Here is an 11,906-nt window from a genome sequence, read left to right on the forward strand (position 1 = left end):
CCTAAAATCCCTCAAATTAACCCCAAAAAAGCCCCAAAAATATCCCCAAAATATCCCCAAAATAATCCTGAAATAACCCCAAAAATATCCCTAAAATAACCCCCAAAAATCCCCAAAATAGCCCCAAATTAACCCCCAAAATATCCCTAAAATAACCCCAAAATATCCCAAAAATAACCTCAAAAATATCCCTTGAATTAACCCCAAAAAGCCCCAAAAATGCTCAAAATAACCCCAAAAATTCCCCCCCAAAAATCCAAAATAACCCCAAAATTCACCCCCCAAAAACCTCAAAATATCCCCAAAATTAACCCCAAAACAGCCCCAAAACCCCAAATTCTCCCCAAATCCCCCCAAATTCTCCCCAAATTCTCCCAAAAACCCAAAAAATCCCAAATTTCCCCCAAAATTCCCAATTTTCTCAACCCTTCCCCTTTTCCCGCAGGTTCCAGGAAAAGGAAGATTCCTGAAGTTCCCAATTTTGGGCTTTTTTGGGATTTTTTATTTATTTATTTTGAGGATTTTTTGAGGACCATTTTTGGGTCCGATTTTGGGATTTTTGGGGGTTTTTTTTAGGATTTTTGGGTGGGATTTTTGGGAATTTTGAGGATTTTAGGGTTCATTTTTGGGTCCTTTTTTGAGATTTTTTGGGGGGAAATTCTGGGGATTTTTGGGACCGTTTTCGTCACCAGAGCAGAAATAAAAGCGATTCCCCCAAATTTAAAGCGGAATTTTGATTTATTTTTTTCATTTTTTGGGATTTTTTTGCCTTTTTGCGACTCCAAAATCGCCCCCGGGCCCTTTTTCACCCCCGCAATCTCCCCCTGACCAAGATTGTCCCCTCCGCCCCTCCGTACCCGCCTCAACCACCCCGGAAGTGCCGCGCACCGGAAGCGGCTGCGCAGAGGGAGCGGATTCGCTGCCGCACCCACCGGAAGTGGCGCCGCACACCGGAAGTGGGGGCGGCCTCGGGCGCCGCACCGGGGGCGGCGGCGAGAGCGCCCGGCCCTTCCCAGTTCCGCCCCCGCCCCATCCCAGTAGCGGGGCCGTCCCCTCCCGGTACCGGGGACATCCCCGGGATCCCCCCGCGGCCATGGCGGAGACCGCGGAGAGCGGCGGCGGCTGCGGCACCGCCACCGTCACCGAGAGCGGAACCGCGGAACCGGTACCGGGCCGGGGGAGGGAGTGAATGGGATGGGGGGGGGGACCGGGACTGGGATGGATTGGGAGGGGTTTGGAGGGGACTGGGAGGGACTGGGAATGGGGGATGGGATACTGGGAGGGAGTGGGAGGGGTTTGGGAGGACTGGGAGGGGTCTGTGGGGTTACTGGGAGGGACTGGGATGAACTGGGAGGGGTTTCGGGGCCTGGGAAGGGTCCCTGGGGACACAAAATGAGCCCTGAGTGACCCCTGGGGACACAAAATGACCCCTTGGTCACCTTGAATGACCCCAAAATGACCCGGAGTGACCCTGCTGACCCCTGGGTGACCCCTGCTGGCCCCGCCCCCCAGGAGAACCGCAGCCTGACGCTGAAGCTGAGGAAGAGGAAGCCGGACAAGAAAGTCGAGTGGTCGAGCGACACCGTGGACAACGAGCACCTGGGCCGGCGCTCCTCCAAGTGTGAGCGGCACCGAAAGATGCCCCAAAGAGCCCCAAAAGATTCCCAAATGCGGCCCCAAAATGGCCCCAAAATATCCCCAAAGTGTGGCTGAAATATCCCCAAAAGAGTCCTAAAATATCCCTAAAATGTATCCCAAAACAGCCCCAAAAATGCCCAAAACAGCCCAAAAATAGCCCCCAAAATGGCCCTAAAATATGGCTAAAATATCCCCAAATATATATCCAAAATATCCCTAAAATGGATCCCAAAACAGCCCCAAAAATGGCCCAAAATATCCCCAAAGTGTGGCTGAAATATCCCCTAAATAGCCCCAAATGTGGCCCCAAAATAGCCCTAAAATATCACAAAATATCCCTAAAATATATCTCAAAAATGGCCCTAAAATAGTCCTAAAATATCCCTAAAATAGATTCCAAAACAGCCCCAAAAATGGCCCAAAATATCCCCAAAGTGTGGCTGAAATATCCCCAAAATAGTCCTAAAATATCCCTAAAATGTATCCCAAAACAGCCCCAAAAATGGCCCAAAATAGCCCCCAAAATGGCCCTAAAATAGCCCTAAAATATATCCCAAAAATGGCCCCAAAGTGCCCCAAAATAGCCTTAAAATAGCCCCCAAAATGCCCTAAAATATGGCTAAAATATCTCCAAATATATATGCAAAATATCCCTAAAATAGATCCCAAAACAGCCCCAAAAATGGCCCAAAAGAGCCCCAAAGTGTGGCTGAAATATCCCCAAAATTGTCCTAAAATATCCCAAAAATGTATCCCAAAACAGCCCCAAAGTGGCCCAAAATAGCCCCAAAATGGCCCTAAAATATGGATAAAAGATCCTCAAAAATATATCCAAAATATCCCTAAAATAGATCCCAAAACAGCCCCAAAAATGGCCCAAAATGGCCCTAAAATATCCCTAAAATAGATCCCACAAATGGCCCCAAAGTGCCCCAAAATAGTCCCGAAACAGCCCCAAAAACGGCCCCAAAAATATCACAAAATATCCTGAAATATTTCCCAGAACAGCCTCAAAAATATCCCAAAAATATCCCCAAAATGGCTCTGAAAGATCCCAAAAATATCCCAAAATATCCCCAGAATATCCCCAAAATCTCCTTAAAATCGACCCCAAAAATGGCCCAGAATTAATCCCAAAAATATCCCCAAAATATCCCTAAAATATCCCAAATTATGCCCAAATTATCCCCCCCCAAAAATCCCAAAACGTCCCCAGAATATCCCAAAAATCTCCTTAAAATCGACCCCAAAAATGGCCCAAAATTAATCCAAAAATATCCCCAAAATATCCCCTAAAATATCCCAAATTATCCCCAAAGTATCCCCAAAAAAATCCCAAAATTTCCCCAAAATATCCCAAAAATCTCTTTAAAATCCATCCAAAAATGGCCCAAAATTCATCCCAAAAATATCCCCAAAATATCCCAAAAAACCCCCCAAAAATCCCAAAAATTTCCTTAAAATCGATCCCAAAATGGGCCCAAACCGCCCCTCCCCCTCCCACCCCAACCCCCCCTTGGGGCCGCCCCAAAAACCCCAAAATTCCCCCCCAGGGACCCCCTAAAAACCCCAAATCCCCCCCAAAATTTGCCCCTCTTGAGACCCCAAACTCCCCCAAAATTGCCCCAAAACCCCCCCAAACCTCCCCTCCCCCACCTCCCCTCCAACCTTTTGGGGTTCCCCCCCTCCCCAAACCTCCCCAAAAACCCGAAAATCCCCCCAAAAAAACCCAAAATTCCCCCAAATTTGCCCCTCTTGGGACCCCAAACTCCCCCAAAGTTGCCACCTTTGGGACCCCAAAATTGCCCCAAAATCCCCCAAAACCCCCCCAAACCTCCCCTCCCCCACCTCCCCTCAAACCTTTTGGGGTTCCCTCCCCAAAAACCCCAAAATTTCCCCCCCAGGGACCCCCTAAAAACCCCAAATCCCCCCCAAATTTGCCCCCCATGGGACCCCAAACTCGCCCAAATTTGTTCCCCTTGGGACCCCAAACTCCCCCAAATTTGCCGCCTCCCAAGGACCCCAAATTTGCCCCAAAATCCCCCAAAACCTCCCCAAACCTCCCCTCCCCCACCTCCCCTCAAACCTTTTGGGGTTCCCCGCTCCCCAAACCTCCCCAAAAACCCCAAAACTCCCCCAAAAAACCCCAAAATTCCCCCAAATTTGCCCCTCTTGGGACCCCAAACTCCCCCAAAGTTGCCGCCTTTGGGACCCCAAAATTGCCCCAAAATCCCCCAAAACCTCCCCAAACCTCCCCTCCCCCACCTCCCCTCCAACCTTTTGGGGTTCCCCCTCCCCAAACCTCCCCAAAAACCCCAAAATCCCCCCAAAAAACCCCAAAATTCCCCCAAATTTGCCCCTCTTGGGACCCCAAACTCCCTCAAATTTGTTCCCCTTGGGACCCCAAATTTGCCCCAAAATCTCCCCAAACCGCCCCTCCCCCACCTCCCCTCCCCCTCCCACCCCTCAATTTTTTTGGAAACCCCTCCCCCCACCCCAAAACTCCCCAAAAAAACCCCAAAATTCCCCAAAAAAAACCAAAATCTCCCTCCAGGGACCCCCCAGATTTGCCCCTCTCGGGACCCCAAACTCCCCCAAAATTGCCCCAAAACCCCCCCAAAACCTCCCCTCCCCCACCTCCCCTCCCCCTCCCCCACCTCCCCTCCCCCCTCCCACCCCTCAAACCTCCCCCAAAAACCCCAAAACTCCCCAAAAAACCCCAAAATTCCCCCAAATTTGCTCCTCTTGGGACCCCAAACTCCCCCAAAGTTGCCGCCTTTGGGACCCCAAAATTGCCCCAAAATCCCCCAAAATCTCCCCAAACCGCCCCTCCCCCACCTCCCCTCCCCCTCCCACCCCTCAACTTTTTTGGAAACCCCTCCCCCCACCCCAAAACTCCCCAAGAAAACCCCAAAATCCTCCCAAAAACCCCAAATCCCACCCAAAATCTGCCCTTCTTGGGACCCCAAACTCCCCAAAATTGCCCCAAAATCCCTAAACCCCCCCCCAAAACCGCCCCTCCCCCACCTCCCCTCCCCCTCCCCCACCTCCCCTCCCCCCAAACCTCCCCCAAAAACCCCAAAACTCCCCCAAAAAACCCCAAAATCCCCCAAATTCCGCTCTCCCCAGGCTGCTGCATCTACGAGAAGCCACGGGCGTTTGGCGAGAGCTCCTCGGAGAGCGAGGGCGAGGAGGAGGAGGATGAAGAGCGGGGGGGGGAGGGGCAGGCGCGGGGGGGGGGAGGGGCCCGGGCAGGAGGGGGGGAGGGGCGGGGTGGGGGAGGGGAGCTGCGGGCACCTCCATTGCATCCGGGGCCACAAACGGGGCCGGGGCCGCCGCGGGGAGGGGGAGGGGCAAAAGGAGGGGGAGGGGGAGGGGCAGCCCCTCCCCCACCCCGGTGCTGCTGCTGCCGCCCCTCCCCCCATGGAGCACTGAGGGACCGCCCCTCCCCCACCCCCCCCAAAAAAAGGGAAAAAACCGGGGGGGGGGAGGGGGAGGGTTTGGGGTGAAATTTGGGGGTTTTGGGGCTGAGAATTGCGGTGGTTCCGTTCCCAGAATTTGGGGGATTTGTGGGCAAAATTCGGGAGTTTTAGGGTTAAAACTCTGGAATTTCAGGGTTAAAATTTCAGGGGTTTAAGGCCAAAATTTTGGGGGTTTTAGTCCCAAAATTCGGGATTTTGAGGGTTAAAGTTTCTGGGGTTTTAGGGTTAAAATTCTGGAATTTTAGGGTCAGAATTCGGGAGTTTGAAGGTTAAAACTTCAGGGGTTCGAGGCCAAAATTTTGGGGGTTTTAGAGCCAAAATTTGGCAATTTTAGGACCAAAATTTCGGAGTTTCAGGGTTAAAATCCGGGAGTTTTAGGGTTAAAAATTTGGGGGTTTTGGGGCTGAGAATTGCGGTGGTTCCGTTCCCAGAATTCGGGAGTTTTAGGGTTAAAAATTTGGGGGTTTTGTGGGCAAAATTTTGGGGATTTTAGGGCCAAAATTTTGGGGCTTTGGGGCTGAAAATTCTGGGTTTTAGTCCCAAAATTTTGGGGGGTTTAGGGTTAAAATTCTGGAGTTTTAGGGTTAAAATTTCAGGGGTTTAGAGGCAAAGTTTGGGAGTTTTAGGGTTAAAACTCTGGAATTTCAGGGTTAAAATTTCAGGGGTTTGAGGGCCAAAATTTTGGGGGTTTTAGGGTTAAAATTTTGGAGTTTCAGGGTCAAAATCCGGGAGTTTTAGGGTTAAAAATTTGGGCGTTTTGGGGCTGAGAATTGCGGTGGTTCCGTTCCCAGAATTCGGGAGTTTTGGGGTTAAAATTTCGGGGGATTTGTGGGCAAAATTTTGGGGATTTTAGGGCCAAAATTTTGGGGCTTTGGGGCTGAAAATTCTGGGTTTTAGTCCCAAAATTCGGGAGTTTGAGGGTTAAAATTTGTGGGGTTTGAGGCCAAAATTTTGTGGGTTTTAGGGTTAAAATTCTGGAATTTCAGGGTTAAAATTTTGGGGGTTTTAGGGTTAAAGTTTCAGGGGTTTGAGGCCGAAATTTTGGGGGTTTTAGGGTTAAAATCCAGGAGTTTCAGGGTTAAAATTCGGGAGGTTTAGGGTTAAAAATTTGGGGGTTTTAGGGCTGAGAATTCCAGTATTTTCATTCCCAGAATTTGGGAGTTTGAGGGTTAAAATTTTGGGGGATTTGTGGGCAAAATTCGGGAGTTTGAGGCCAAAATTTTGGGGGTTTTAGGGTTAAAATTTCAGGGGTTTAGAGCCAAAATTTGGCAGTTTTAGGACCAAAATTTTGGAGTTTCAGGGTTAAAGTTTTGGGGTTTAGAACCAAAGTTTTGGGGCTTTGGGGCTGAAAATTCTGGGGTTTAGTCCCAAAATTCGGGAGTTTTAGGGTTAAAAATTTGGAGGTTTGGGGCCAAAATTTGGGAGTTTTAGAGTTAAAATTTTGGAATTTTAGGGTTAAAATTTCAGGGGGTTCGTTCCAAAATTTGCAACTTTTAGGATCAAAATTTTGGAGTTTTGGCGTTAAAATTTGCGAGGTTTAGGGTCAAAATTTTGAGGTTTTAGGGCTGAAAATTTCAGGGTTTTAGTCCGAAATTCTGGGAGTTTTAGGGTTAAAATTTGGGGCTTTTGGGGCTGCAAATTCTGGGGTTTAACCCCAAAATTCCGGAGTTTTAACCCCAAAATTCCGGAGTTTTAGCCCCAAAAATTCTGGAGTTTCAGCCCCAAAATTTCTGGTTTTTTGCTCCCAAATTCTGGAATTTTAGCCCCAAAAATTCCAGGTTTTTTAGTCCAAAATTGTGGAACTTTAGCATCAAAATTTCAGGGTTTCAGCCCTAAAAATTCTGAGTTTTTAGGGCCAAAATTCTGGAGTTTTAGTCCCAAAAATTCTGGGATTTTTGCTCCGAAATTCTGGAGTTTTACCCCCCAAAATTCCAGATTTTTAACCCAAAAATTCCTGGGGTTTAGGGCCAAAATTCTGGAGTTTTAGCCCCAAAATTCCTGGGGTTTTTAGTCCCAAAATTTTGGAATTTTAGCCCAAAACTTCCTGGGCTTTAGTCCCAAAATTCCAGGGTTTCAGCCCTAAAAAATTCCAGATTTTTGCCCCAAAATTCCGGAATTTCAGCCCAAAATTTCAACCCCAAAATCCAAAATTTCACTGCCAGGGGTTGAAACCCGAACCCCCCCACACCTGGGGACCCCAAAAATTCACTGGAAACCCCAAAAATTCATCGGGAACCCCAAAAATTCACTTGGAAACCCCAAAAATTCACCTGGGGACCCAAAAAATTCACTGGAAACCCCAAAATTCACTGGAAACCCCAAAAATTCACCTGGGGACCCCAAAAATTCACCTGGGAACCCCAAAAACGTCACGGGGGACCCCAAAAATTCACCTGGGGACCCCAAAATTCACCTGGAAACCCCAAAATTCACTTGGGGACCCCAAAAATTCACCTGGAGACCCCAAAAATTCACCTGGGAACCCCAAAACTTCACCTGGAGACCCCAAAAATTCACCTGGGAACCCCCAAAATTCACCTGGGGACCCCAAAAACGTCACCGGGGAACCCAAAAAAATCACCTGGAAACCCCAAAATTCACCTGGGGACCCCAAAATTTCACCTGGAAACCCCAAAACCCCCACCCCGCCCCTCCCCCACCCCCCAAATCCCCTCCCCCACCCCCGGGGGGGCCATTTTGGGGTCCCCTCCCCCCCTTTGGGGACATTAAAGCGACACCGAGGACACAAAAAGGGGGGGGAGGGGCCGCGTTTTTATTGTGGGGGAGGGGCGGGGGTGGGGGAGGGGTGGCGCGGGGGTGGGGGAGGGGCGGCGTCCGCTCGCAGTTGGGCCCCGAGGCTGTGGGGGAGGGGGAGAGAGAAAGAAAAACAAAAATACAAAAAAAAAATTAAAATTAAAATTAAAAATTAAGAAAAAATTCCCCAAAATTTTGGGTGGGAGGGGCCAAAATGGGAGAAAAAAAAAAAAAAACAAAAAAAATTTTGGTCACCGCCCAAAAATGTCAAAAATGTCAAAAATGTCACCGGGCCGGGCGGGGGAGGGGCGGGGCCAGCCCGAGGGTGGGGGAGGGGCGTAGGGGTGGGGACACCCCAAAAAATCCCAAAAAAATCCCAAAAAATCCCCAAAATTCCCAAAAAAATCCCTTAAAAATCCAAAAAAAATCCCCCCCAAAAAAATCCCTTAAAATTCCAAAAAATGCCTAAAAAAATAAAATAAAATCCCTTAAAAATCCCCCAAAAATCCCTTAAAAAATCCTAAAAATCCCCAAAAATTCCTTAAAAATCCCCAAAAAATCCCTTAAAAATAAAAAAAAATCCCTTTAAAAATCCCTAAAAATCCCTTAAAAAAATCCCAAGAAAATCCCTTAAAAATCCGCCAAAAATCCCTAAAAAAATCCCTTTAAATATCCCTAAAAATCCCTAAAAAATCCCTTAAAAATCCAAAAAACCCATCCCTAAAAATAAAAAATAAAATCCAAAAAAATCCCTTAAAAATCCCCCCAAAAATCCTTTAAAATCCCTTTAAAAATCCCAAAAAAAAATCCCCAAAAATCCCTTAAAAATCCCCCAAAAAATCCCTTAAAATTCCTTTAAAAATCCCCCCAAAAAATCCCTTAAAAATCCCTTAAAATCCAAAAAAAAATCCCCAAAAATCCTTAAAAATCCCCAAAAAATCCCTTAAAATCCAAAAAATCCCTTAAAAATCCCTTAAAATTCCTTAAAAAATCCCCCCAAAAATCCCTTTAAAAATCCCCAAAAAATCCCTTAAAAAATTCAATTTTGGGGTTTTTGTTGTCCCCTCCCCCCGCAGGGTTTGGGGTGGATTTGGCCCCAAATTGGCCCAAAATTAAATTTCGACCCCGCCCCCACCCCGGGTTTGTGGGGGGTTCCAAAAGTTCCCAAATTCTTCCAGAACGACCCCAAAAACGTTCCCCAAAATTTCCCCACAAAAAAATCCCAAAATTTTTACCCAAATCCCCAAATTTCACCCCAAATTTCACTCCAAATTTCCTCCTCCACCCCCGTCCCCAAACCCCCAAAATCTCCGCCCAAAAAAATCCAAAATCTCCCCAAAATCCCCAAAAAATGTCCCCAAAAAATCCCAAAAATTCCCCAAATTCTCACCTGCACCTCCCGGCTCGGCGCCGTCCCCTCGGTGCCACTTTTGTCCCCTCGGTGCCACTTTTGTCACCCCCCTGTCCCCCTCCATGCCCTGCACGTCCCCATGTCCCTAAACCCCAAAAAACCCCCCAAAAAATCCCCAAAAAATCCCCAAAAAATTCCCAAAAATCCCCCAAAAAATCCCAAATTCTCACCTGCACCTCCCGGCTCGGCGCCGTCCCCTCGGTGCCACTTTTGTCCCCTCGGTGCCACTTTTGTCCCCTCGGTGCCACTTTTGTCACCCCCCTGTCCCCAGCTCTGTCCTCTCAACCCCATGTCCCCAAACCCCAAAATCTCCCCAAAAATCCCCCAAAAAAATCCCAAAAAATTCCCAAAAAAATCCCAAAAATTCCCCAATCCTCACCTGCACCTCCCGCCTCGCCGCCGTCTCCTGGCGCTGTCGCTTTTGTCGCCTCGGTGTCACTTTTGTCCCCCCCCTGTCCCCACCTCTGTCCCCTCCATCCCCTGTGTGTCCCGATGTCCCCAAAACTCCCAAAAAAACCCCAAAAAATCCAAAAAAAATCCCAAAAAAATCTCAAAAATTCCCCAAATCCTCACCTGCACCTCCCGGCTCGGTGCTGTCCCCTCGGTGCCACTTTTGTCCCCTCCTTTGTCACTTTTGTCACCCCCCTGTCCCCAGCTCTGTCCTCTCCATGCCCGATGTCCCCATGTCCCCAAACCCCAAAAAACTCCAAAAAATTCCCAAAAAAATTCCCAAAAATTCCCCAATCCTCACCTGCACCTCCCGCCTCGCCGCCGTCTCCTGGCGCTGTCGCTTTTGTCGCCTCCTTTGTCGCTTTTGTCACCCTCGGCGTCCCCCGCGAGCCTCCTGGCGATCCGCGCCTCCACCGCCAGCGCCACCGCGGTGCGGACGCGTCCGGGAGCGCAGGGACGGCGACATTGGGGACAGCGGGGCCAGCGCTGGGGACAGCCCGGGGACAGCGCCGGGGACAGCGCTGGGGACATCGGGGACACCTCTGGGGACACCTCTGGGGACATCGGGGACAGCGCTGGGGACATCGGGGACAGCAGCGGGGGCAGGAGGCAGCGGCGGCAGCAGCGATGCTCGCACGGCAGCAGCACCGGGTCCTGCAGGGGACAGCGACAAAGGGGACACGAGGTGGCCGCGGCCAGCAGGGCCAGGGGACCGCGCTGGGCGGGCAGCGAGGGCGACATCGGGGACAGGGATGGGGACAGGGATGGGGACAGAGGGGATGGGGACAACAGGAAATGGGCGGGGACAGAGGCGGGGACAGGAGCGAAACAAACACAGGGACATGAGGGGGACACGGGAATGTCGGGGCGGGGACAAGGGAGGGACAGGGGCGGGGACGGGAGCGACACAAACACAGGGACATGAGGGTGACACGGGGGGATTTGGGGACACGGGGAGGGACATCGGAATGTGGGGACATGGGGAGGGACAGGGGGACACGGAGGGACATCGGAATGTGGGAGGGACAGGGGTGGCACCGATGGGGACAGGGAGGGGACAGAGGCGGGGACAGGAGCGACACAAACACAGGGACACGAGGGGGACACGAGGGGGACACGGAGGGACAGAAGGACACGGAGGGACATCGGAATGTGGGAGGGACACGGGGAGGGACAGGGGTGGCACCGGTGGGGACAGGGGAGGGGACAGGAACGACACAAACACGGGGACACGAGGGGGACACGGAGGGACATCGGAATGTGGGGACACGGGGAGGGACACGGGAATGTCGGGGTGGGGACAGGGGCGGGGACAGGGGCGGGGACAGGAGCGACACAAACGCGGGGACACGAGGGGGACACGGAGGACATCGGAATTTGGGGACAGGGAGGGACAGAGGGACACGGAGGGACATCGGAATGTGGGGACACGGGGAGGGACAGGGGTGGCACCGATGGGGACAGAGCTGGGGACAACAGGAAATGGGCGGGGACAGGGGAGAGACAGGGGCGGGGACAGGAGCGACACAAACACGGGGACACGAGGGGGACACGGAGGGATTTGGGGACACGGGGAAGGACAGAGGGACAGGGAGCGACATCGGAATTTGGGGACACGGGAATGTCGGGGCGGGGACAGGGAGGGGACAGGGGCGGGGACACGAGGGTGACACGGAGGGACATCGGAATGTGGGGACAGGGAGGGACAGAGGGACACGGGGAGGGACAGGGGGACACGGAGCGACATCGGAATGTGGGAGGGACAGGGGTGGCACCGATAGGGACAGGGGCGGGGACAGGAGCGACACAAACACGGGGACACGAGGGGGACACGGGGGGATTTGGGGACACAGGGAGGGACAAGGGGACACGTGGGGACATCGGAATTTGGGGACACGGGGAGGGACAGGGGTGGCACCGATGGGGACAGGGGGACAGGGGAGGGGACAGCGACAAAGGGGACACGAGGAGGCCGCGGCCAGCGTGGCCAGGGGACATCGGGGACAGAGATGGGGACAGAGATGGGGACAGAAATGGGGACAGGAAGGGACAGAAATGGGGACAGAAATGGGGACAACAGGAGAGAGGCGGGGACAGGGGAGGGGACACGAGGGTGACACGGAGGGAGATCGGAATTTGGGGACAGGGAGGGGACGCGGGGGTGGCGCCGG

At 51.5% G+C, this 11,906-nt stretch overlaps 2 protein-coding genes across 100 annotated transcripts; one reads left to right on the forward strand and one right to left on the reverse strand.

The window, feature by feature from the left end:
* The first annotated feature begins 644 nt into the window (after window positions 1-644).
* Window positions 645-7,872, forward strand: LOC139587205 (E3 ubiquitin-protein ligase PPP1R11-like). Of its 50 annotated transcripts, none has more exons than XM_071421249.1 (6): window positions 645-1,165; window positions 1,513-1,621; window positions 4,768-5,568; window positions 5,614-5,928; window positions 5,974-6,040; window positions 6,333-7,872. In XM_071421249.1, exons 1-3 carry the CDS (start codon window positions 1,094-1,096, stop codon window positions 5,145-5,147), a joined length of 561 nt encoding a protein of 186 aa, XP_071277350.1. In that variant the 5' UTR covers window positions 645-1,093; the 3' UTR covers window positions 5,148-5,568; window positions 5,614-5,928; window positions 5,974-6,040; window positions 6,333-7,872. The 50 variants fall into 50 exon arrangements, with proteins under 50 accessions (XP_071277350.1, XP_071277349.1, XP_071277354.1 ...); XM_071421248.1 differs by lacking the exon at window positions 5,974-6,040 and adding an exon at window positions 6,063-6,122 and having other exon boundaries at window positions 6,327-7,872; XM_071421253.1 differs by lacking the exon at window positions 5,974-6,040 and adding an exon at window positions 6,063-6,122 and having other exon boundaries at window positions 6,524-7,872.
* Window positions 7,182-11,903, reverse strand: LOC139587202 (uncharacterized). Of its 50 annotated transcripts, XR_011678319.1 has the most exons (5): window positions 9,665-9,921; window positions 7,702-7,978; window positions 7,617-7,658; window positions 7,472-7,513; window positions 7,245-7,390 (listed from the first exon to the last, which is right to left on the reverse strand). XR_011678319.1 is itself a non-coding variant. In XM_071421207.1 (2 exons), exons 1-2 carry the CDS (start codon window positions 11,731-11,733, stop codon window positions 7,894-7,896), a joined length of 1,782 nt encoding a protein of 593 aa, XP_071277308.1. In that variant the 5' UTR covers window positions 11,734-11,903; the 3' UTR covers window positions 7,873-7,893. The 50 variants fall into 50 exon arrangements, 1 of the variants encoding a protein (XP_071277308.1); XR_011678326.1 differs by lacking the exons at window positions 7,472-7,513; window positions 7,617-7,658 and adding an exon at window positions 7,575-7,616 and having other exon boundaries at window positions 7,182-7,308; window positions 7,659-7,978; window positions 9,665-9,920; XR_011678331.1 differs by lacking the exons at window positions 7,472-7,513; window positions 7,617-7,658 and adding an exon at window positions 7,575-7,616 and having other exon boundaries at window positions 7,182-7,308; window positions 7,722-7,978; window positions 9,665-9,919.
* Window positions 11,904-11,906: the final 3 nt, after the last annotated feature.

This window comes from Agelaius tricolor, unplaced genomic scaffold, assembly GCF_023055355.1.
Source record: "Agelaius tricolor isolate 1412-34295 unplaced genomic scaffold, bAgeTri1.0.p SCAF_200, whole genome shotgun sequence".
NCBI lineage: Eukaryota > Metazoa > Chordata > Aves > Passeriformes > Icteridae > Agelaius > Agelaius tricolor.